General features: G+C 39.6%; 3 protein-coding genes across 7 annotated transcripts in view; all 3 read left to right on the forward strand.

Annotated features, from left to right (window-relative positions):
- Positions 1–1496: 1496 nt before the first annotated feature.
- LOC144021229 (arsenite methyltransferase-like) lies at positions 1497–11414 on the forward strand. 4 transcript variants are annotated; one of them, XM_077525345.1, is made up of 14 exons: positions 1501–1687; positions 1992–2025; positions 2860–2987; positions 3081–3231; positions 5125–5261; positions 5352–5421; positions 6137–6218; positions 6285–6416; positions 6536–6675; positions 6746–6865; positions 9030–9099; positions 10618–10704; positions 10958–10991; positions 11400–11414. In XM_077525345.1, exons 1-12 carry the CDS (start codon positions 1671–1673, stop codon positions 10686–10688), a joined length of 1152 nt encoding a protein of 383 aa, XP_077381471.1. In that variant the 5' UTR covers positions 1501–1670; the 3' UTR covers positions 10689–10704; positions 10958–10991; positions 11400–11414. The 4 variants fall into 4 exon arrangements, with proteins under 4 accessions (XP_077381472.1, XP_077381473.1, XP_077381471.1 ...); XM_077525346.1 differs by lacking the exons at positions 10618–10704; positions 10958–10991; positions 11400–11414 and having other exon boundaries at positions 1497–1687; positions 9030–9730; XM_077525347.1 differs by lacking the exons at positions 10618–10704; positions 10958–10991; positions 11400–11414 and having other exon boundaries at positions 1500–1687; positions 8557–9730.
- Positions 10618–15808, forward strand: LOC144021232 (arsenite methyltransferase-like). The gene is made up of 11 exons (XM_077525350.1): positions 10618–10704; positions 10958–10991; positions 11400–11527; positions 11608–11758; positions 12994–13130; positions 13220–13289; positions 13800–13881; positions 13952–14083; positions 14177–14316; positions 14385–14498; positions 15261–15808. The coding sequence occupies exons 1-11, from the start codon at positions 10688–10690 to the stop codon at positions 15363–15365; spliced, it is 1110 nt and encodes a 369-aa protein (XP_077381476.1). The 5' UTR covers positions 10618–10687; the 3' UTR covers positions 15366–15808.
- Positions 15809–16273: 465 nt separating this feature from the next.
- The window catches only part of cnnm2b (cyclin and CBS domain divalent metal cation transport mediator 2b), a 59613-nt gene continuing 50150 nt past the window's right edge, over positions 16274–25736 (forward strand). For both annotated transcript variants that reach the window (XM_077525335.1, XM_077525336.1), the window contains exon 1: positions 16274–17925. In XM_077525335.1, the coding sequence (XP_077381461.1) occupies positions 16422–17925 (1504 nt within the window). In that variant the 5' untranslated portion in view covers positions 16274–16421. The remainder of the gene's footprint in view (positions 17926–25736) is intronic.

Consider the following 25736-nt stretch of genomic DNA (forward strand, 5'->3'; position numbering starts at 1 on the left):
TGATGTTGAAGTAGCGTTTGACTCTATTGAATGTAATTTTCTGAGTGAATCCCTGAAAGTTTTGGTTGTGGAGAAAAACATTGCAAAATAATATTTCAAAATTAGTATACCCATGTTATTCACTTTGTCACTCCACACAATATCAAAGACTAATACAATAATATATCAATTCATTTGGCGCAACAAAACACTATATTATAAAAAAATCCCAACTTGTAAAAAGAGTATGATAAAGGCGGTTTAAAAACAATAGATTTTGAATCTATGATTCGAGTTTTTAGCATTAACTCGATTACAGCATTTCTAGACAAACCAGATTCTTTGTGGTTTCACATTCCAAAGAGTATTTTGACAAAGTAGGGGGTTTTGAATTTCTTTTAAAATGTGATTTTGAAATATCTAAACTGCCAGTGAAATTATTTGAATATCATAAACAGGTATTATATTTTTGGAAGATGGTATTATTTACCCATTTCACTACATGGCTCCACCTTATGGAACAATAAAGTAATTACATCCAATAGGAAGACTTTATTCAAGAATGGGAAAAATATTATCTTCGTGATTGGTATATTAGTTAAAAATGGTCAATTTTTAAGTTTGGAAGGGTTGGAGAGAAAAATTTAACATAAGAAGGATTCACTCTATAAGTGAATATATAGCCTAATAAAGTTTGTAAAGTGATATTAACAAACATGATTAAAAATTACATACTTTACTCTAAAAGACAAATCGTGTTGCCAAAAACATTCAATTAAAGCACATTTCCCTTATAATAAGTGTATATATATTTATATAATAAGTGTCAAATGTGACAAATGTGTCAATAAACATTTCAAAATTAACAGATTTTATAATTTTGATGGAAGTGACAGGGAAACAGGGAAACATAACGTAATATAAACGTAACAGGGAAAGTAAACTAACAAAGGATGATGTAAATTTTTTGAAATTCTTTATAGTTTTGACCAATCGAGGGGAGAAGACTTTGCAATACAATAATAATTATGGGTAAATTATACGATATTCACAAATGTAAATAGAAAAAATAGAAAGCCATCCATTGTTTCGTTTAAAGTTGAATTGCAGCCACACTTTGCTTCTTTGTCAATCTTCGAAGGACTTGAATACAGACTATCAGATGCTTTGTGAAGAGGTCTCAAAGTAGTTGTGTTTTTGATATGTGAAACTGAACATAGTTGGCTTATAGAAATGTAAAAATGCATTGCTGTTTCTTTTCTTTTATGTTTTGTTTGCAGAACAAATGAATGTTATCTCTCAGCGAGTTTGTGTATTGTTTTTTGTGAATAAATAAATAAATAAATAAATAAATAACTTAATTTTAATTAATTAATAAACAAAACTTGACCCTTGTTTGGTTGAAGCCAGGGGGTCCGCCATAATAAATAAATAAATAAATAAATAAATAAATAAATAAATAAATACATAAATAAATAAATAAATAAATAAATAAATAAATAAATAAATAAATAAATACATAAATAAGTTCCTGAAGTGACGCACAGGCTGTGCTGTAGTGCAGGAAGTGAACTCTGAACCCTTCATTCAGTGTTGACTGTGTAAATTTGCTAGTCCGCACAGTCCACTGCGTCCAAGACTCGCAACAGGCTTTTTCTTCACAGTTTGCAATACAGATCTCAGCACAAGCAATGGCTGATAGAACAAGGTAAGAACAAGTTTTAACATCTCCTTTCCATTTCCTTTAGCCTAGCTTTAGCATTGAGAACTTCTGTCGTCTTTTACTGTCCACCACCGATACATGTATTAGAGACAGAATTCTGCAGTTTTACACGGCACAAAACACGTCTAATTGTACAATGGTTTTTAAAAAATGATATTGAGCTAACTTCTGTCAGGCGAACATGCTTAATTCCTAGCCCTGAGATAACTTGATGACAACATGGTTTCTTGTGATATGAAGTACGGTATGTATTATGTAATGCATTTTTTTTTTTTTTTTTTAATAAAAGCTTCGTGGATACCACCGTTCACCTGGATGTTAAGGTAGGATAAAACATTTTCTTGATTGCCATAGCAAATGTACGTCCTACTATAACTTGACAACCAAACAACACTTCTGACTCTGAACACTTTCTTCTCTATGAGCAATAAAGCAGCCTCGTGGATATTTTGCCCGGCAACTCACCACATAGTACCGCTATTTTGCCATGAATCGCTCGATTACAAATTGTGCGCCAGTGAATGTTCGTGGAATATTGGTAAGGGCGGTCGCCCAGAAAGTGCTGGGTCATGGGTTCCAATCCAGTTCTGTACATTTTTTAAAAACTATAATTTCTTGACAACAGCCTTCACGGGCCTTCCCCTCAGGCAATCTCAGGAGCCGCAGTCCTGCATGTTTTAGATGTCTCCCTCCTCCAACACAGGTGAGGATCGTTATCAGGCTTCTCCAGAGATTGCTGAATAACTGATCATTTGAATCACCAGTGTTGGAGGAGGGAGATACCTAAAACGTGCAGAGCTCTGGCTCTCGAGGACCAGAGTTGCCTACTCCTGGCCAATGTGCTCTGAGGGTATGTTTAAGGTTAGGCTGATAATGCTGATAACAGCCTTTTTTCAGGTTGCAAAACAAAATGAAAACTTTGTGAAAAGACACAGAAGGGGGTGAAGCGAAGCTGGAACCACACTGACCCAGTGTATGGTTCGGACTGGCAATTGACCAATCGGAGCCATTCACAGCAAAATAACGCTAGCAGGAGAGTGATGGTCGCCGCAAAGTATCCACTGAACAAATATTTTTGGGGCTAGTGATCAATGGTAAAGTTGTTTTACAGATTGTGCCAACACTCTTATGCCATTGTCTTTGTAATCTCTTTGTAGGATTATTACGGAAAGAGGTTACAGAAAACCTCAGATCTGAAGACTAATGCCTGTGTTGCTCCAGCCAAGCCCTACCCAAAGCACATCCTCCATGCTCTGAAGAAAGTCCATCCTGATGTGACTGACAGGTTTCTGGCAGGTTTTAATTATTTTTTCTTTTAAAACTTACTTTGCAATGTATTGTTGGTTAATATTGTGTACTGGGGTTCCTGCTCCCACAGATACTATGGTTGTGGTCTGGTGGTGCCAGAGTGTTTGGAGGGCTGCAGGATTCTGGACTTGGGCAGCGGGAGTGGCAGAGACTGCTACATGCTGAGTGAACTGGTGGGAGAGGCTGGTCATGTCACCGGCATCGACATGACTGAGGATCAGGTAGAATCAGTAGCGGGCTGTGCTTTTGGTACCAGGGCCTTCAGAGGGACCTGATTTAAAAGAGTCAATATTTTTCTAAATACAATCAAAATGTAGTACAACAGTAACTCTACTTTTTTTTTTGTCAGAAAATGATCAGCTACAGTACTTCATTTTGTGAACTTACTAAATTGGCACGTAAGAGAGAAAGGCAAGTCTGTAGTATTTATTTTGTCAAGACAGCATAATAATAATATTAACATTTTCCTGAATATAATATTATCCTAGATTGACGGGTTGCAGTCTTGTAAAGGTGTTCTCATAACAGAAATATTTCCATCTCTATCAACCTCTTTATAAGCATGTTTTGTGAAACTAAATTAGAATATAGTAAATGTAGTCAGTCAGTGCTTCTGATGGTGTTTAGGGCAGCAGAGAAAACGTGACTGTCCACAACTGGGAAGAATATTGTCTGTCATCAAAATGTAATTGTCCTCCCTGGGCCCATTCACCACTCTTCCACAAAATTGAGGAGAAATTGGTTGACATGAACCAAATCAACCAATAACCAATACCTCTAGGTTAGCAGTAGAAGTAACATATTTAGGCTGAAACTGTAGATTGTGTAGCCAGACTCTTGTAGCTCTTAAAATACATGTAGAAACAAATATAGGGTGGTTGACTGGTTAGCACGTCCGCCTCCCAGTACTGAGGACTCGGGTTGGAGTCCAGGCTCCGGCCTTCCTGGGTGGAGTTTGCATGTTCTCCCTGTGCCTGCGTGGGTCTCCTCCGGGTACTCCAGTCTCCTCCCACATTCCAAAGACATGCATGGCAGGTTAATTGGGTGCTCCGAATTGTCCCTAGGTGTGCTTGTGTGTGTGTGGATGGTTGTTCGTCTCTCTGTGCCCTGCAATTGGCTGTCAACCAGTTCAGGGTGTCCCCGCCTACTGCCCAAAACCAGCTGAGATAGGCTCCAGCATCCCCCGCGACCCTTGTGAGGAATAAGCGGTCAAGAAAATGGATGGAAGCAAATATAATGGACCAAAACAAACTATTTTTTGTCTTCAAAATAGCGCTATGACCAGGCCCGGACTGGGTCATCTGGAGGGGCGGGACAATTCCAGGTGAACCCACACGTCGTTTCAAAATGGCATATAAAGAGTATCCACATCATCTTATGTTGACTGTCTCCTTGTCAATCAACTGTAACGCCAATCACCTTTACAGGCCATTTTATATATAGCACTGGCTCAATATCAAAAGTAGCAAAACATTAACCCACGAATAGAAACAACAAACAACATAACTACTAAACCTTGTCTGTCCCAAAATAACATAAAAGAGGCAAAATACAATCACAAGGGTTTTTGGTAACAGCAACAAAGCATGATGGGAAAGCCTCCTACGATTGCCGGTGTTCTCATCAAGTTAGCGTCAGAAGTGGTGAAAACACATTTCAAAACAACAGTACTAACAGGAAGTACAGTTAGCTGCATTAATCTTGCTGGTTTAACTTCATTTAGTAAGTGTGTCTTGTGAAGTGTAAAATGTCTTATCCCATTTAATGTACATTTGCTTATTGGTTTCTTTTTGTCTTTTTTTGTGTGCCTATTTTATGTTCACATACTTGTTCATATAAACAAAGACTGTGTGCTCTTGTTACATTTTGGATCAAATGCAATATGAATATCGTTGGAGGGTATGCTCATCTATTTCACATTGATACAAAAACTGTCAAATTGTGTATATATTCATTAAAATGTGAACTAAAGTGGGTCGGTCTGAGCTCTGAAACTCCAGTGCTGAAAATGAATCGCAGTCCGGCCCTGCCTATGACGATTATCCAGAAGTATTTCTTTGTTTGTCGTATATTTGGACCAATAAAGCATAATTCAAATGTGTTATGTTGTCTAGCTCGAAGTGGCCAGGAAACATGTGGACTTTCACATGAAGGAGTTTGGCTACAAGAAGCCCAACGTGACTTTTGTTCAGGGCTACATCGAGGCCTTAACAGAGGCGGGTCTGGAAAAGAACTATTTTGATATCATCATGTAAGCTATACTTCTTGCATCCTGCTCTCACATTGTAAAACTGTTTATTTGTCAACAATCTTTTTTAAAATTCTCTCTTTTATCTCTTAGCTCCAACTGTGTGGTGAATCTTTCTCCAGATAAGAGGCGAGTCCTGACTGAAGCCTACAGTGTGCTCAAGGTACACTTGAACTCGCTTTTGAAATGGGACAACAATCTTTTGTTAATTGAATTTCCCAAACTTTCCATGAGGTTAGCAGTGGAACTTCAGCGATATTTAAAATTGGACACAAAAAGGATTTCATATTCTAACTGACTAAAGTACATCTAGAATGTATTGATGCATTATTTGTAAACGCTGCCTTAAAATGTAATATTCAAAGGGGACGTCAAGCCAATTTTTTTTTTCTTGACAGTTCTATGCAGCCTCACTAGTCTAAATACATTATTCTGTTAAATACAATGTTAGTGGAATATGAGTCAAGCAGCAAAATCCAGCAGTTTTTATTAATATCAGTAGACGGCCATTTTGCCACTTGCTGTCAAGTAAAAATTGCATCACAGTTGCTTAGATCTCAGGTTAACAACCAGATCGTCTTCAGAAAACAGGTGAGCTGTGATTGGTTGCTGCATGAGCCACCCCCCACTGTGATGTCATCTTCAGTCGACTGTAAGTGGCAAAATGGCCGCCCCTCTGAGATGGATAAAAACGGATGTATTTTGCTTCATAATTAATATTCCACAGATGTAATATTAATCAGAATGTCATGTTAGCATATTATCAATAAATGTTTCAGGTTGACATCCCCTTTAAGCACATTTTGTCAACCTTTTCTGTTCTTAATGGAACCCCATTACCAGCACTTGTCTACTGTATTTGCTGTACTCGTGATTAGGATGGTGGTGAGCTTTACTTCAGTGACATCTACAGCAATGAAAGGCTACCCGTGGAAATTAAAAACCACAAAGTCCTGTGGGGTGAGTATTTTTGATGTTCTGCTGAAATGCATGAGCTGAATATCTCAGTGTAAAATCTCATGACAGGGGAGTGTATAGGTGGTGCGCTGTGGTACAAAGATCTGATTCAATTGGCTGAGGAAGTCGGATTCAGTCCACCGAGGCTCGTTACTGCCAGCATCGTCACTGTTGACAACAAAGAACTGCAAGCCATTCTCGGTTTGATGCTCATTTGTTTGTATGCTGTTATGTCCTTATATCCTGTCAAATGAGAGTCAACCAAGATCACACTGTTAAATAAGCAGCAAACAAATTTGTTTGCTTGTTTTGCATTACAGGGGATTTCAAGTTTGTCTCAGCCACATACCGTCTGTTTAAGGTCCCAAAAGGCAGCCCAAAGCCATGTCAAGTCATTTATAATGGGGGCATTACAGGGTCAGAGGACTCCCTTCACTTTGACTCTCAGTACACCTTCAAGGTCTGTATACACAGCGCTTGTATCATCCGATCAAGTCCCGTGACATTAACTCAGTGTTTGCATCTGACAGACTGATCAAGTGGTGGAAGTAGATGGTGAATTAGCTGCTATCCTGACCCATTCCAGATTTGCACAGGACTTCACTCTCCAGACAACAGGCTCCGGTCAACCTTGTGCAGTCAAACCGAAGGTCAGTAATACTACTTGAAACGTAGGTGACAAACGCACATTGTTTTTGTGGCCCACGAAAGCAAATCATGTGTGTCTACTTTTCTTGCTGAAGTCTACACCAAAATTGCAAAATGTCTTCCCTTGTAATTATGGTCTGACCGATTAATCGGCCAATTATTGGTCATCAAACATCAGCCAAAACAATCGCCTAATTGGGCCAAATGGCCGATTATTTACCCCTTAAAACGTTATCGAAGAAAACCGAAGTTTCCAACCCTGTGAAAGTGCCCTTAATGCTTTCGTAGCATTAGTAACTAACAAGTGTGTAGCGTATCTTATTCTTTTTTTACTCTGTTGTCCCTAAGCGTCCTATAAGTTCTTTTTTTAATGACACCTCAATTGGTGTTAACTGTAAAACTAAATACATAATGTAAGGAATTACATCCACTGTATATTTAAATAAAAAAACATGCTTCGTGTCTAAAACATCGCTAGCCTAGCCAAAACAGGAAGTTAACAAATGCTAACAAGAAGGCAGGAAGTTAGCGTCGACTTCAGGAGTGTATTTCCTTCAAATAACGAATATCCACACAAATCCTGTGGGAACACATACCCACACATGAGAAAACACTACGCAAAGGCACAAATTCTTCCCAATGTGAGAAAAACGAGTTATTTTAATAGAATTCAAGCGCAACTTTCTTCTGTACTCACTTTAAGTGTGTACACTGTATGCCATGGATGCACGGCACCACACTGCCCCCAAGAGGCCAAAACGCACAGGAAACGTCAAGTCATCTTTATTTATATAGCACTTTCAAACAGCCTTAGCTGTCAGTATTTGTATTTATATATTTTTAATAAATAATCGGCAGATTAATCGGTAATCAGTATATATTTTTTTCTGCCAAAAATCGGTATTGGCATCGGCCTATAAAAATGCATATCAGTCGGGCCCTACTAGTAATAACTTGGAGATATTGCAAAATTAAAAAATATTATTATAAAATATATTATTATTATTATTATTATTATTATTATTATTATTATTATAACACCCTTGCTTATGTGAAAACGTATTAAATACTTTGAGCATGTTTGTGGTATCAGTTTGAAATTGTGGCCACACCCTGAGAGGCCCTGTCTATCTGCACAGTTATAATCAATAAACCATTCTCAAACACGCTCTCACATATGCACTTATACGCAAGCACAAGGTCAAGCAGCTGTCTCAGAGTCATAACCAAACTGTGGAGTCATGCTGGGAACCTTGAAACAGGAAGGAATGTTCTCTACTTGAGCTCATGGAATGCTTTCTAAATGCTTTCTGTCATGATGGTTGAAACTAAATGAACACAATTTAATTGAAGTTGCAAATGTAGGTCAGCGAATGTCAAGCACTGACTGCACACTGCTTCTACAATAAGAGTTTTTGAGATATACTTTTTTGCTTGAACCTTTGGACTGTCCCTTTTGAAGTGAAATCAAGCTTGCGTAATTTACTGTCATTACCTATGCTAGTTTTGTGTTATCAAAGATCAATGTCTGATAGGATAGATCAAGTGCCTCACAACTCCAGTAAACAGACACTAAAAGAGTTGGTTCATTAATAGATAACTGTGTATTATACTGTGAAATCTAATACGTAATATGATTGACTCCCCCCCCCCCCCCCCCCCCCCCAAAAAAAAAAAAAAAAAAAACCATTAGGCAGTTTCTGAGGATCCTTTCGAGCTGGCTTTGCAGTTGCCGAAACAAAGTCCAGGTTCAACCACAGGGGGGTGCTGCAGTACAAAGTCTGCAACCTGCTGCAAGTGATTGTGGAAGGAATTGACTGTGGCAACCCGGCAGCACCAAGTGGACCTTAGAATGATCCTGTGTTAACACTGCTTGCTAACTCACATCAACACATACTGTATCATTGTCATGTTAAATCAACATTATACATTTCAAAGTAATGGTTTAAGTAACATCAACTGATTAAGGTTATCTGTCTAAAATTGTGAAACCCAGTGAATTTGTATTTTACAGACAATCTTTTGTGTTTTGCATGAGGCTGAAGACTCTGTAAAATTGCTGCTTATCCTTTACACATGCAAAATGAAGTTGTACAAAGAAAATAACCAGCCTACTCACTGAGAAACATGGAAAAGTTAAAGGCTTGGTTTCTTAAATCTGTGCAGGCTGCAACGGCACCTCAAATTCAATGTTATTCTGCAGTGAAGTTTGGATTCAGCTGCACGTCTTTCAAAGGTATAAAGCCCAGCTGGTCTTATGTGAGCTCTGATCTAAATGTTCCTGAACATCTTTGGAAGGAGCTTTAACATCTAGTCTGGAAAAGGCACCCATCTAACTTAATACAGCTGGACAGGTGCGATTTACAGAAATCATTTTATTTGCCTTAAAAGCTTGCGCCACAAAATATTAAGGTTACTGTCTTTTTTTTTTTTTTTTTTCCAGTCCCATTTTATTAGATTTTTTTTCCTGTTTGACCAGAATTCAAAATGAATGTCTGATTTTTATTTGTTAATTTTTACTACAGTTTTATTTATGTTTTGTTTTGAAGTCATTCGGTTACGTTTGTGAGCTTTCCTTAACGGAAGCTTACCAGCAATTTTGTGTGTGCGCATGTAAGCCATATTATGCAAAATTTGTGAAAGCCCGACTGATATGATGGGGAAATACAGTAACACATAACATAATTTCTTTAGTAGTTATTGGGTGTTTTGTTGTACTTTTTTTATTTTATATTTTTTAATCGTCACTGTCCTATGAAAAACACGTCCATTTTTTTTTTTTTTTTTTTTTTGTAACTTTACATTTATGGGATGAAATTGAACGCTGATGTCCCAAAAATGTTAAAAAAAATATATATATATATATATATATATATATATATATATATATATATATATATATAAAGAAAGAAAGAAAATTAAGGCCTTACTTGTTTTGTATCATGCTTTGCTTTCTTGTTAATAAATGGGAATCATAATTATGAAATTGAAATTATCACTACACCACATTACTGCAGTCATTAGGTAAAAGACCAAAAAAATAAAAAAATAACACTGTCCAATAAAACGATATGTAAGGTGTGATAAATGAATTGATTTACGCAGACTGTATTTGTCAAAAACTGGTGTGAAAACATTTGAATTTTATTAACCTGTACAGAATAACGCTAGCGTCAGGCCAAAACCTTGTACCTCCGAAATCGTAATTTTTCAATCCCTGGTGATGCTTTGCCTGGTCTCTACTACAACTATTCTGTTTCTGCTGGTGCCTGGGGCATTTTCCCTTCAGTTTTGTGTTCTGAAAGTGAGATTTCATGCTCAGTCGGATTCAAGTCAGGACTACACTTCTTTGCCTTCAAATACTCTTTTGGTCATTGTCTATCAGCATTGTGAAGCGCTGGCCAATAAATTCTGAAGCTTGGCTGAATATGAGTAGATAATATTTACCCTAAACATTTAAGAATTCATTCTGTATAATTTTGTCAGCAGTTACATCAACAAATAAAAGGGAACATGTTGAAATGGCAGCCATACATTGCCCAACTTGTTTGAGTATTGTTTCATCACACAAAATTACAGTGCACTGATTTTTTCTTGTACAATTTTATATGAATATGTTGTGAATTTGACCTGTTTCCTAGTGGATTCCCATCAGAACTCATGTCATTTCGTCTAGTGAACGATAGGGTGTGCTCTTGTGCAGAAAATGAATTTGGAACCCTCCCTCAAACGGACATCTTATTTTTGTACACAGTGCTCAGTGAAGTGAGTTTTTCGACGCAACTTAAGCCACCGTTTTGTGGACTTCACTTGAACTATCCATAATGGCTGATACAACTAGGTAGGGCAACCTGCAAACACGCTAAACTTTTCTCCATTTCTTTTAGCCTATCTTTTCGAATATCGAGTCTGTGGCTTTTGTTACTGTCCATTTTTTTATTGATACGACACGTTTAAAGCTATCGTGCCAAAGTGCAGCAACATTACATAACAAACGCATATTTTACTAAGCAGGGATTTTCACCAATGTATTGAGCTAGTTTATGTCATATTTACGAACTGTTTAATTGTACCATTGATTCAATCTTTTTAAGCATTGTCGACACTACCGTTCATCTGGATGTTAAGGTAGGATAACACACTTTTATATCAGTATTGTTTCATTTTTGAATCTTTTTTTTTTTTAATCCTCCTCTGCATGCATGGTCAAAAGTGAAAATGATTCATAATTTCCCACATCTCTCATCGCCGTTTTTAATGTGTGACTGAATAAGTGACTAATTATTCTAACGCTGGCATATATCGACAAAACAAAAATGAGTCTTGTGTGTTTTTTGCACTCTACGTTAATCCTGATTTAGATTTCATATTGCTTGTGGAGTACGCAATTGACACATAGCCGAATGTGATTAACGTACTTGGCCAGTAAAGTTGATTCGGATGTGATTTTGCAGGTTGATGGCCTATTTTAAAGTTCTTGTTCTCACAGCCTCAACATTCACTCAAGTGACTTAACATTTATGCCCTCGAATGTAGGATTATTATGGAAAAAGGTTGCAGAAGACATCCGATCTAAAGAGTGATGTCTGTGTGGCTCCAGTGGGGCCCCTCCCGAAATTCATCCTCCAGGTTTTGAAGAAAATCCATCCTGATGTAACTGACAGGTTGTTGCTGAATATGTTCACACGCTTTATTGGTAAAGCACAGTCAGTTATTTTACAGAATGGGGTTCCCTCCCCCTCAGATACTATGGATGTGGTCTGGTGGTGCCAGAGTGTTTGGAGGGCTGCAGGATTCTGGATTTGGGTTCCGGGAGTGGCAGAGACTGCTACATGCTCAGTCAACTGGTGGGAGAGACCGGCCATGTCACTGGCATCGATATGACTGAGGATCAGGTAAACTATTTAGGTTAACCCAAGTCAATTCAAGAGAATTACACTCACAAAATGAAATTTCAGCATTAATCCAAAATGCACTATAACCTCCACAAGTTAAGACCTCTAAACATTGGAATAGTATGCAACGTTTCAGTACTTTTTGTGCTATTTATTCTCAAACATGGAGCTGAATAGCATAATACACGATTTTCTGGATTCACTCAGAATCCAGTAGCTATTTAAACCGTACGCTTCATCCTGCCGTTGTCATTTTGGCATCATAAGACCAAGATAGACACTTAATAGATCAGATGTACCTCGTCATTACAAGGCTTCAAACAGGATGTTATTAGAGGGAAGCTGCCAGTGTGACAGAATGTCATCAGGTCATTGACTTCCATAGAAATTTTCATGGGTCAAACACTTGTTGTGAATTTCAGCTAAGAAGTTGCACACAAATTACTGCAATATTAACTGTTGGACATGCACATTAAAAAGTTTGCTTAACCTGTAAAAGGTTAAAAGTGGATTTTAGGTTGATCCTGAAATTTCACCCGAAAGCTGTATATTTCACCACCATCCTTCCCTCTCATCACCAAAGCTCTCAATGCACCCAAAATAAATCATTAGAAAACTAAAACGACTGTTGCCACTCCTATTCTGAAAGCACAGTTATATATTTATTAAAAACCAACCGAATCCCACCAGATTAAGTGCACAGAGGGAACATATCGTTGGCATTTGGGAGGAATGGGAAAAGCGAGTGTTCAACAGCCATTTAATCAGCAATAATGAAAATTTTGACAAACAATAACATTAATTATTTCAAAAGAAGCCAGCCTTTGGTCCTACAATAATTATTAGGGAATACAGTATGTAATCACAGGTGCACCTAATTTAGGGTAAAGAGACACCGGTTTGTAACATACTACATGGATGGGGAGTATTTCTATAGAGACTCTGAGAACCACAAATAAGGAGCGTAGTGCCCGGATACGTTGATAGGGCACCCTGAGCTCTTTTGAGTTTAGCGCTGCCACTATCATGCTTCATCTGAGATATGGTGGTCTTCTAGTAATGTTTTGTGCTAAACTGATTTTGTGCAATCTGTTTTATCACCAGAAACTCCTAACACCCATGACGAGGCATGCACCATCTTCATGTTTTAGCTCAATAATACTATAATTTGTGCATGCGGTTTAAAATCTGTATCTCAAACTTATTAACAAACTTAAATCTGCTATGTTATCTAGCTTGAAGTGGCCAGGAAACATGTGGACTTTCACATGAAGGAGTTTGGCTACAAGAAGCCCAATGTGACTTTTGTCCAAGGCTACATCGAGGACTTAACAAAGGCGGGTCTGGAAAAGAACTCTTTTGATATCATCATGTAAGTCAACTCTTTTTGTTAGTTTCGCCTTTTAAAGCTGTGTATTGTATTCATAGGAACGTTGTGAAAAAGTATTTTTCAATACTCAGCTCCAACTGTGTGGTGAATCTTTCTCCAGACAAGAAGAAAGTTCTGACTGAAGCTTATAATGTGCTCAAAGTACGTACACTTGTTTTGAACTCCCTTTTGGTCTTAGCTCGTTGAACAAATTTAAAGGGATACTTCACTTATTTAGCCCATTATAGCAATAAAAAGTTAATATTTTGTCTATAATTAATTTGATACTTTTATTATTTTTCACGTACAATTAGTACCTTTAAAAACACATTTTGCAACTTGCTGTTGACTGAAAATGACATGACAAGGGCTCAGGTAACCAATCACAGCTCACCGGTTTTCTATGTTTGGTCATGTGACATTCACAAGCTGAGCTGTGATTGGTTACCTGAGCCCTTGTGATGTCATTTTCAGTCGACAGCAAGTTGCAAAATGTGTTTTTAATGGTACTAAATTGTACGTGAAAAATAATTAAAATATCACATTTATTATAGGCAAAATATTAATGTTTGACTGCCAAAAATGGCTAAATAAGTAAAGTATCCCTTTAATTAGAAATGCTAATAATGTCCTCCTGCTCAATCAACAACTTACTTGCCAACTGACTGTTAGGATGGTGGCGAGTTTTTTTTCAGTGATATGTACAGCAATGGAAGACAAACGGAAGAAATTAAAAACAACAAAGTTCTTTGGGGTGTGTATGCTAATTCTACTGCCGTTTATTTGTTTCAGACACCTGTGCTAAATGCAATTTTTCAATACAGGTGAGGGATTTGGTGGTGCGCTGTGGTACAAAGATCTGCTACAGTTGGCCGAAGAAGTTGGATTCAGTCCACCAAGGCTCGTCAAAGCCAACGTGATCACTGTTGACAACAAGGAAATCCAAGCCATTCTAGGTGTGATGTTTGTTTCTGTCGGTAGATTACACTTTATTTTAAATCAATATAACTCAATACTGTTGATTTACTTTTACCTGTTTTGCATTGCAGGTGACTTCAAGTTCGTCTCTGCCACATACCGTCTCTTTAAGGTCCCCAAAGGCATTCCAAAGCCATGTCAAGTCATTTATAATGGAAATATTACCGAGGCAGAGGACTCCTTCCACTTTGACTGTCAGTACACCTTCAAGGTCTGTAGCTCCACAGCATCAAACCAGCTCCAGTTGCTTCAAGTTTCACAAATATTTGCATATGACAGACTAATCAAGTGGCAGAGGTTGATGGCGAACTCGCCGCCATCCTGACCCATTCCAGATATGCGCAGGCCTTCACTTTGCAGCCACCAGGAGACTCTTGTGGAGTCAAACCGAAGGTCAGTGATACTTTAAAAAAAAAAATGCATTATGTGAAAATGCATTTGTGTTGTTTCTTTTGAGCACCAGAGGTCAGTATCATTTTCAAGTTATGGCCACGCCCCAAGAGGCCCTCTGTCTTAACTGCACAGTCGAGGAAACATGCTGCACATTCTCTCACACTCTCTGAAAGCACACATATGCACTCATCCACAAGCACAAGGTCAAGCAGCTGTCTCAGAGTCATAACCAAACTGTGGAGTCATGCCGGGAACCTTGAACAGGAAGGAATGCTCTCTTCTCTAGCTCATGGAATGCCATCTTGTCAGCTTGAATGCTTATTCTTTGAATACATACACTTTGACAACTGTATAATCATAAATACAGCATTTTGATTGAATAGATAGTACTTCAAAGTTTATAGCTTGGACCTTTGGACTGGTCCTCAGATGTGAAACCAAGCTTGCATATTTTACTGGAATCAACCATGTTTGTTATAAAGAAATAGAAATACATTTGTTTAGCTCTCTGGTCATATACTTCTTTAATGATTATCAATGTCTAATATAAAAACAAAAAAGTGACAACACTATACATTTGTAACATGGTGGAGAGATTCCATTGATACCAGACACATTTTTATTACGTAGACTGCAGAAAGTAACAGCAATAAAATGTTTTTTTCTAAACTATGTATTTTTGCACACTTCCTACAGTTTCCTTGGCTGAAATATGACATGACCAAATATTGTGATCTCCTGTTCCTTGTGAACTTCATTTAGGCATGCCAAGTGGATCCTTTTGAGCTGGCCGCGCAGCTGCAGACACGTGCAAGCTCAGCCACAGGGGGATGCTGCAGTACGCAGTCTGCAACCTGCTGCAAGTGATTGTGGGAATAGAGAAGTGCTGCAATGTTCGGAATCTCAGCAACATCGTGTAATCACGTGCTAGTATAACAGCTAGTTTAAATGTGACAAATTGTAGTTTGTGATTCTGTATGTGGGCTTACATAAAAGGTTTAGTTTCAATAAAGTGCACTGTGGGGATGGAGGATTAAATAGAGTAACCTGGAAGATTGGGGAAAAGCAATTATAGGAAAACAGGATATTTTACAATATCCTATGTGTAGAATTTCCTAGGTTTTCTTGGAATCATGACTTGTTTAACTTACCCTCATGGGGTGTTCTAATGTTGAACTAAACATTTTAAAACAATGTTTGAGCATGTAGGATCATTGGTTTTGTTGGGCACTTTATTTAACTTGTTTAAATCTGTATGTCACATTAATCACTGTGTTACTGGAATATGAAAATAAATGTTTTTGATATTGCTTTGTGAACATAAATACTTTTTACATATTTTCAAGACGCTTTCTATTACCAAATTGTTTATCTTGCCAAAATAGGAAATCATTAAATCACTTAGACATTAGCGAAAGTACTTTAAAAATTTATGGCCTATATTATAATGCATCACAGTGATATTGTGCTTTCTGAAGGTTCTGGAATGAATCGTTAATTATTTTAAAATAATAATAATAATAATAATTTGACGTGGTATCATAAAAAGTGCCGCGTTGTAGTCATCTAAATCTGCTAAACTTGAATAAACATACTGAGCGTACAAAAAGTCACGAGTGGGTCTTGTCCATTTCTTAACATATGAGGTGCACTTGTTTTGGGATTTGATTCGTACTGTGGCAGCGGAGGGCCCGCCCCTGGCCTGTAGCCTTCTTCTGATTGGCCAACGACGCCGTCCATCTGGAAGAAATCAGAGCAGGCACGAGTTAGCCAGTAACCCTGGGCTGGCGAGGGACCACAGTCTCTTACATGTAGTGGCAAACAAGAGGTCCTGATGCGCGAGTCACGGCAACCCTCGGCGGAGATGAAGGCGGACTCCGACTGGTTCTGATTTTTCAAAGCCATTTTCATTCAGCAGGTTGCATGCCAACGGTTGTCATTATGGCAGAGCCGTTATCCCCTGCACCCACCGCTGCAAAAATGGCGTCAGTGGACCGGGTCCGCGCGTTGACGTTAATTTTCTTGACTGTCGCTGGTTGTTTTGTCACCTCGACAAGTGGCAAGGAAGGGTCCGAGGAGACCGTCATCAGTGGGCTCCGTCTGGAGGACACGGACGACATTTCCTTCATGGATAAAGGCTACTTGCGGGTGAGTGAGCGCTCTCGGGTCAAATTAAGAGTGTACGGGCAGAACATCAACAACGAGACTTGGTCCAAGATTGCCTTCACGGAGCACGAGAGGAGCCGGGCGGGGGTGAGCCTTGACAGCTCCTCGGGGGATAACCACAGCCAAGAGGACTTGTCCGACTTTCATCCTTGTGGCATCAGGACTTCAGATATCATTATTTTACCAAACATTGTTGTGAACCGAAAGACGTCTGGAATAGTTGAGATAGAGGTCAAACCTCTGCGAAAGACGGAGAGGAGCAAAGCGTATTACCTTTGCATCGCCACCTCTGCACCTGCCGTGGCTGGAATGCACGACCCGTGGACGGAGAACACCTGGATCTACCACGACGGCGAAGACACCCGAGTTATCGTCGTGGAGGAGAAAAAGTTTTTGCTGCCTTTCTGGCTCCAGGTCATCTTCATTTCAATGCTGCTGTGCTTGTCCGGTATGTTCAGCGGCTTGAACCTGGGTCTCATGGCCCTGGACCCCATGGAGCTCCAGATAGTTCAGAATTGTGGCACGGAAAGGGAGAAAAACTACGCCAAAAAGATCGAGCCCGTCAGGAGCCAAGGGAATTATTTGCTTTGCTCGCTTTTGCTCGGTAATGTGTTGGTGAACACGACGCTGACCATTCTGCTGGACGATATCGCCGGTTCAGGGTTGATAGCCGTGGTCATGTCCACCATTGGAATAGTCATCTTTGGGGAAATCGTGCCCCAGGCCATATGCTCCCGACACGGCCTGGCTGTGGGCGCCAACACCATTTTCCTGACTAAGTTCTTCATGTTGCTCACCTTTCCCGCTTCCTACCCGGTGAGCAAGCTGCTCGACCACCTGCTCGGGCAGGAGATCGGAACCGTGTACAACCGGGAGAAGCTTCTGGAGATGCTGCGCGTCACGGATCCTTACAATGACCTGGTCAAGGAGGAGCTCAACATCATCCAGGGTGCGCTGGAGTTGAGGACTAAGACGGTGGAAGTTGTGATGACGCCTCTTCGAGATTGCTTCATGATACCCGGGGACGCCACCCTCGACTTCAACACCATGTCCGAAATCATGAAGAGTGGATACACGCGCATTCCCGTCTTCGAGGGCGAGAGGTCCAACATAGTCGACCTTCTCTTCGTCAAGGATCTGGCCTTTGTTGACCCGGATGATTGCACGCCGCTCAAAACCATCACAAAGTTTTATAGCCACCCGTTGCACTTTGTCTTCAATGACACCAAGCTGGATGCAATGCTGGAAGAGTTTAAGAAAGGTGAGTTTCAGCTCGTGTTACCTTCTTGTCTTGTTCCACTCCCTTCAACTTCAACAAGCACACTTACATTTTCCACATAATCCCTCTTGACTCTTACATGTTGACCTTTCACCTCTCTTCCTCTTGAATGAGGCGAGAAGTGATTGTGAAAGGTCAAGTGTGTGTAAATCTGAAAGCTGCGGGGATGAAGAGGAGAGGTGGAAGGGGACACTTTTCTTTTTTTTTTTTTTTTTTCGGCCTTACAAAGCATTATTGCTACATCATTAATGAGGCGCACTTACTTCCTGTGCAGTGGAGGTCTCCTTATCTTCCCCCATCCCTTCCACTCAGTGTTAATGTTCACAAAGTTTCTCTCTTGTTCAGCTCCTGCCCTCCATCCTTTCATCTCATTCTCATTCAGACATTTTAGCTATGCCCCTCTCCGCCCTCCCTCTCTCCCGCTCCGATTTGTGAATGCATGAGGACATGTGGGAATGGTGTAAGTGCAAGACTGAAGGTTATCAGGCGGGGGCATCTTGTTTGAGAACCTGCTTAAATCCCTCTCTCTTACTCGCCTCTGAGTGATGGTGGTGATAACTTCTTTTGTCCAGCCTTGGAATGCAGTCATGTGGATAATGAATAACACCCTCAAGCCCCCCTCGCGTGTTGTGTGTATGCGCATGGTGTTTGAGAAAGATGTTTACCTCCCTCGCAGTTTACCTGATTTTTGCACATCACCCCACCAACCGCCAACTATATTGCGTTCAGGTTATTATTGGCAGCGTGTGAGGATATTTTACGGGTTTGATTGTATGTTTGACCACAACCATAAAGTCGCTTGCATAAACATTTACAAATAATGCTCATTTTTAATTGACAATAGTGCAGAATGCACTGCATAATTATTTCTAATGATTTGCCTACATGGGCATTAACAACAAACTTATCTTTGTCATGTTCGATGCAACTTCCTAATAGTATCACTTAAGATGCATTTTGTGTTTGTTCGAATATTCACCTGTTTTTAAGGAGATTAATTGAGTTGGAAAACAGTAAATCATTGAGCTCCATTACCAGAATTTAGGTGTAGCCCTGCTTGCCAAATTAGCATTACGTAATACGGTACACTAGCAGGGGGGTGTTTTCATCATTACTGTTTATTTGCTGATGGAAGCATGGAACATGCCTAAGCTTTTGAGCTGATTTTCACAGAAAAACATTTATAATTGTGTCAGTAGTGTATCCATGTACTTCTATGTTATCATTACAGTATGTTATGGAGCAGGTATCGTTACACTTTACTTGTGTGGTTGTTTGTTTCACTAAACACCTGCATAGTTCAGAATGTGGCATAATATACTGCAGGTCTGGTTTGGATACGCTGTGTAGCAGCTGTAGCAGAGCGTTATTACGACTGGAGCAGCACCAGAGGGAATTTGCCTCCGGCCTCTTGCAGAGGTCATAAGCAACTGTTGAAGGGAGGGCGACAAGGGTTAAAGTTCCTCGTCAATCTGTCTCTGTTCACAGCACACGGTCGCTTCAAAGTGCCTTGTAATGTAGGGCATTATTTATTTGTGGACTCTCACAGTTGTCTAAAATTGGTCACGAAAGTGAAAAAGCTGCAATGTGACAGCATCTAACATTAAAAGTGTAGAAAAAAACTTGTGTTGGCACTGGACAGGTGAGCATTCGTTGGGGAAGCCTGAATGTGTGTAATATTTAGTAAAATAATTAATTGCGACTGTATTAGATGGTCTTAGAAATCTCTAAGTAGTTTTAAAGTTAGCATTATCATAAGTACTGAACTGATATCAAATCAAAGCATAAGATTATGGTGTGTAGCATGTTTTCGAGGTTTCTCTACTCCAACGCACCTGATTCAATGATCAGGATAATTATCAGGCTCCTGCAGAGCTTGCTGATGAGCTTAAATATGAATCAGCTGTGTTGAAAGTGGGAAACCTCTAAAACCTTCAGAACTGCGGCCCTCGAGGACTGCAGTTTAACACCTATGTATTAAAGGGACAGCAACATGAAAAGTCAACTTTTTGGAGCTTTTAGCCATGTTAAAATGCTAATTCCTCACCAAAAAGATGACGAAAAGTGGTGTTTTCCTCCATTCGCCCCTCACTGAGCAATTCTTGGTGATTCTGCTCTCCAAGCACCAGCCCCTCGCAATCTGAGAATATGAGCAAGTGGTCCCTTAATGATATCATAAGGTGCGGACCCACGCCCGCACGCCCTCTGCGGACTAAACACACGCCCACTTTCTCTGAGACCTCCATGGGATAGTGACAAAAGTAGCCTTTATCAGTATCCATCCATCCATCCATCTTCTTCCGCTTATCTGCTCTGTAAGCAACAAGTCACTGGTTCGAAACCAGCCTAGGTTATTTTTTCCTCCTCCTTTCCTCTCTCTTACCCCGGGTTTACACCGGTTGCGGTTGCGGTGCGGCTGCGGTGCGGTGCGTCTTGACTGCGTGCTCCGGACGGGTCAATTTTTTGGCCAATCCACACCGGCTCCGCACAGCTGCGGTCCGGCAGCTCCGTCGTCGACCACTTCCCGCCGTGTCTCGCGTGACCGCGCGCGATCATGTGGCATTAAAAACAACGACAAACACACAGAAAGTCTGTGCTCAACAGAGAAGCAGAAAGAGAGGTGGACTTTTATTATTTTGTGGCTTTCTACCTCCATTATAAACCTCTCCTCGTCCATGTTCGCTGGTGTCTGAACCGTGAATGAGCACCTCGCACGTTAACTCCAGGCCCGTCTACGCCCACATCACGTTTTGCTAAGCATGCTTGCGAAATAGGATCTGGCGAGTGTTTTATCTTGAAAGGTAACCGGAAATTTATTTTGAAACTGCGTCGGTCTTCCTGTCCCGCTCGATGTGTTTTGTGCTAGCTTGCCATTTGCCGGAGGCCTACCGCTGCGGCGTCCGGCAAAAATAGAAAATAGGCTAGCCTTGCGGAAGGGCTGCGGCACGCCGCAGCTGAGACGCAGTCGACACGCAACGCACCCGCAAGCGGTGTAAACTGCACCATTCGAATGAATGGAATCTAATTGCTTGCGTCGCCGGAACGCACCGCACCGCACCACAACCGCACCGCAACCGCAACCGGTGTAAACCCGGGGTGATTCTGTCTCCACTCCTCCTCCTCCATGATTTCTTGTGTCAAGGAGCCATTTTGTTTCAAATGTTTATTGAAGAATTGGCTTGCGTCAAGTTGCGTGGCGTACTCGGAGGAGTGCTCTAACGCAGAGCTACAACAGCAGACTGCAGTCGGCTTGCCAGGGGCGTGGCAATCACACGGGGAGAGGCGGTGTTTTACTGAACTGGGCGTTTTACTTCCGTGTTATGAAACTAACCAGCAAAATACCTAATATTTCATAAAAAATTACATTGCCATGGTGTCAAAGGTAAAATTTAATCATGAGTTAGCTTTTGGAAGAGCTTATAATACTATGGTGTAATCCTTATAAGGATGGAAGAATGTTATATCATACATGAAAAATAATTAAGTTACCATATTAATTATAGACAAAATATTAACTTTTTACGACTGAAAATCTCTCAATGAGTCAAGTATCCCTTTAAGCCTGTATCCCACTGATGGGCGAACGTTTGCAAAGGTTGGCGAAGGTAGTGAACGCGCCTTCCTATCAGAGTTTGTTCAAAGGTTCGCAAACGTTCACTAAGTGGCCGTTAATTGGGCGGCGAGTTCAAATTTCTTTGTGACAAGGAAAACCATTGATGGGTCTCTAGGTCCCTCATTCTCGACCAGTCCCTCTTCCAGGACTTCTACCAGGATTTCCCTCAGAAGCGGGGTAGGGCACCAGGTGGTGCCCGTTGCGCTGTTGGGCATAGAGTACTGTTGTGACTGCCGTTGGTTCCTTGATATTGTCAGTTGCTATGTATTTTTGTGTATAGAGACTTTTACTTTTCCACGTGAATGTCCTGTATTCTTCCGGGTGCAAGTTCTGCTCCTATTGATGCACCAGGTATAACATTCTTTTGTGTAAAAGGTCAGTTTAGAATTGAAAGGTTCCTACTAGTGCAGTCCCCACTGTGTATCAAAGCTGGGCTCATTTCGAGTTAATAAATCGAGACCGACACCCTTCTGGAAATTTCTGACCCTTTCAACTAATTGGGCTTTCTTACTGTGACTGCCACAATTACGGGCATTCCGGGGTTACTCATTCAGCTAAAGGTTTGCTCTTTAATGAGAGGGTCACTTTGGTACCAAATCAAGTAGCAGAGTATGAAACAGGAATTTATCAGACCCCCCTCCTTTCTGTTGCCCCGCCATGACTTCCAGTATTTATGATATTCCTGGAACTTAAATCTTAATCACTCACTGGTATGCACAGGACCAACCTATAAATGATGAAATTTGAAGAGCTTAGGTCAGGATATGCATAGATTTTTGGCTCCACCGCACTGAGCTCCTGTGCTTCTGGGGAAGGCAGGACACTTGCCAAACTTGAATGTAGGAGGGAGACTTGACCCGTATGAGACTGGGGAAACTTTCCCCAGTTGATATCAATAAATGGAACATATACATCGAAAATTTACAGTTTAATACAAAAAAAAAGGTTATTATGTAGTTTTTGCGACAACCTTCTCGGTAATGACTCATGTACAACTTTTTGTTTTGATTATAGTATGGTCGGGATGAGATTGATGTCAAAATCATTGCTAATGAATTGATTAAAAATTCGTTTCTGTCTGATTATCTGGTTCCTTACTGGCGCTATGAGCTCCTTTATGAGTTGATGGTCTGATCCTCACCGATGAGAATAAAACAAACACTGAATGTTTTATTCAATAATTATTGTTCCTGGATACATGCTGCAATGTTTGGGAGGAAGGCCTTCAGTGAAAAAGCCTACATGTGGCCCAGCACGTCTTGATCCAGATCCCTGATTGTTGCAATATAGGCCAATCTACGCTTAGTTCAGATCCAACATCCTTCACAAACTCTTTGTTGCTTATTTCCGTCTGTTGATGTTGCAATAGTAACAGTAATACTGTGATTTGTTGATTGAAATTGCGTTATTCCTTCTTGGTGTTTGTATGGTGAGCATCTTACTGGAAAATGAGTCATAGTGTTTGCCCGGGACCCTGTGGTGCTTATGTTGCAACAAGTGTTGAGAGTGAATGACATCATTATTGGTAAAATCACTTAATCCTTGCTGATGACAGACACCTCTTTGAACTCCAGGCAACCAATCAAGTAGAACTCCTAAGGTTGAACAAAATGTGTTAAAGGGTCTGGTTAGTAAGGAAATATTTTGAAAGAAAAACAAAGAGTATGCCATCCTAAATCTTTTATTAATGGTATATACAGGAATGTCTCAGAAAATTTGAATATTGTGATAAAGTCCATTATTTTTTGTAATGCAATTAAATAAGCAAAAATGCCATACATTTTGGATTCATGACAAATCAACTGAAATATTGTTTTAATATTGCTGATTTGCTGATTATGGCTTTTCTTTTCTTTTTTTCTTTTTTTTTTTTTTACTTGGTCTGAGGAAATATTCTAATATTTTGAGATAGGATATTTTGAGTTTTCTTAAGCTGTAAGACATAATCAGCAATATTAAAAAAATAAAAGGCTTGCAATATTTCAGTTGATTTGTAATGAATCCAGAATGTATGGCATTTTTGCTTACTTAATTTCATTACAGAAAATAATGGACTTTATCAGAACATTCTAATTTTCTGAGAGAGTCCTATATAGACATTGTTCAGTATTTTTTTTTTAACATTAATGGTCCTACAAGTCAAGTCACTGTTGAAATGAAAACAAGTCAAGTCATCTTTATTTATATAGCGCTTTCAAACAGCAGTAAAACAGTTCATGATACAATTAAACAGCTTAATTCTACACTCTCTGTAATATTGAATTATGTGTCATTGCAATGTCCAGCCACTAAATATTTCAGTTGTCTATATGAAAATCAAACATTCACTGCAGCAGTTAAATACGGTAGAGCACTTGCAGTATTGTCCTCTTTTTTTTAATTTTTTTTATTTTTATTTTTTTATTATTTTTTTTTTATCACTGCCTTAGACTACCGAACAAAGACTAATATTTTTCTTGGCCTTTTTTTTTCAGTTGCTGCCATGATTCATGATGAAAGGCCATTAATCAAAAGGCTCATAAATATGCATTTTCAGTGTAGAGGCTGAAGATATGTAACACAGCTTATATACAGATTTCCCGGTAGGATGAGGTTTATAAAAAGGATGTTTGCTTTCTGTCAGTCTGAATAAATTTGAGCATAAGCTGAAATGGCATGAACGATTTGTTATATAAAGCCACCAGACAACACCCAACAAAAAAAGGAAGAAAAACAGAGGCACAGTTAAATCGAGGATATTAACATTGAAAACTAAGACGATATCAGTCAACTGTCTGTGCGGAATTTCGATGCTTGTGCTGCATGTACAGCTCAGGCCTACCAACCACATCACTCGTTTGCTGCTGACATATCATGTTTTACAGTATCCACATTTTCCTTTTTATTATCACCCGTGTTCTATCTAGGGCTGCCACAAACGACTATTTTGCTAGTCGACTAATCACTAACCGTAGTCGCGATTAGTCGACTAATCGGATCGGATCGTCAGCCTCCTTAAATAATTGCCCAGTCTTTTTTTCAAGCCTTTTTTCCCCCAGAAAACCCCCAAAATGGAGACACATTCTTATTTAAGTATTAATTTCATTTTCTTTTCAGGGGTATAATTATATATACATAAAATAATAAACTGTTCAAATAAGGATGTAGCCAATTTTAGCAAAGGTGGGCAGCATTTTTTTATTTTGACGACTTAGACCAATATTTTTAAGGGGCTGACAAGCAAGCAGCTACTCTTATATAACCATCATTAGCGTATAGCTTGAATTTGTTACGATATATGTGCAAGTTAGTAATAAAGATGATGACAGGTGAAAGGTAACAGTGCATTCAACTTTTATTAAAGTACAGTTTGTACCAGAATTCGTTGTGCAACCCAAAAAAAGACAATTATGCCGTTAGTACATTTGAACTTTTAGCTCAAATACTGTTGCCTTGAACATTTATAACAACAAATGTTGAGTGCATTTGAAAATAAAACCAAAACTAAATAGCAATTACTAATATGAATGCAACAAACATGTAAACAATATAAAAAATACTTTTGAGGCGTGCACGTTGATGGCTTCATAATAAAACTCTCCAATGAAGTGGAACGGAGTCTTTTAGCACTGTAAAGTAGCGTTAAGACATCGTTGCCACATTTACTATTTAGCCATAACATCGCTGTAACAACGCTGCACGTTTTATCACACAGTGTGTGCTAAATACTGAAAGCGTCTCGTTAACGTCCACGTTAGCACTTAGCTACGCTAACCAACCAAATAACTTACAGCGGCTGAGATGACTGTCCCTTGCCGTCAGAAGGATTCGACAAAAGGTGCTTCCCTCTCATATCCTCATGTGCTGCCGTGAAAGGCAAGGTCTGTCTTGAATATTTTACATTGATTGACCATTATTCGCTTTAGCGTCTTTGTAGAAATGTTGCCAAACTTTCGAAGTCCAATGTCGGTTAGCCATGATAGCATACTGTGTTCAGCTGGTGCTAAGAGTATATAGCTTCCGGTGACATCATGTCTGACCCGGATTAATGCTACTGCGCATGTGCATCCGGTAAGAGCAGGCGGCAGGCAGTAAAACGAGCGGTTGAGGCAGTTTTGGAAGAAAAAACAAATATAAGGCTGATATATATTATGTAAAACTGACTAGTCAACTATTTAAATTAGTCGTTGACGCGTTTGGT

This window comes from Festucalex cinctus, chromosome 6, assembly GCF_051991245.1.
Source record: "Festucalex cinctus isolate MCC-2025b chromosome 6, RoL_Fcin_1.0, whole genome shotgun sequence".
Lineage (NCBI taxonomy): Eukaryota > Metazoa > Chordata > Actinopteri > Syngnathiformes > Syngnathidae > Festucalex > Festucalex cinctus.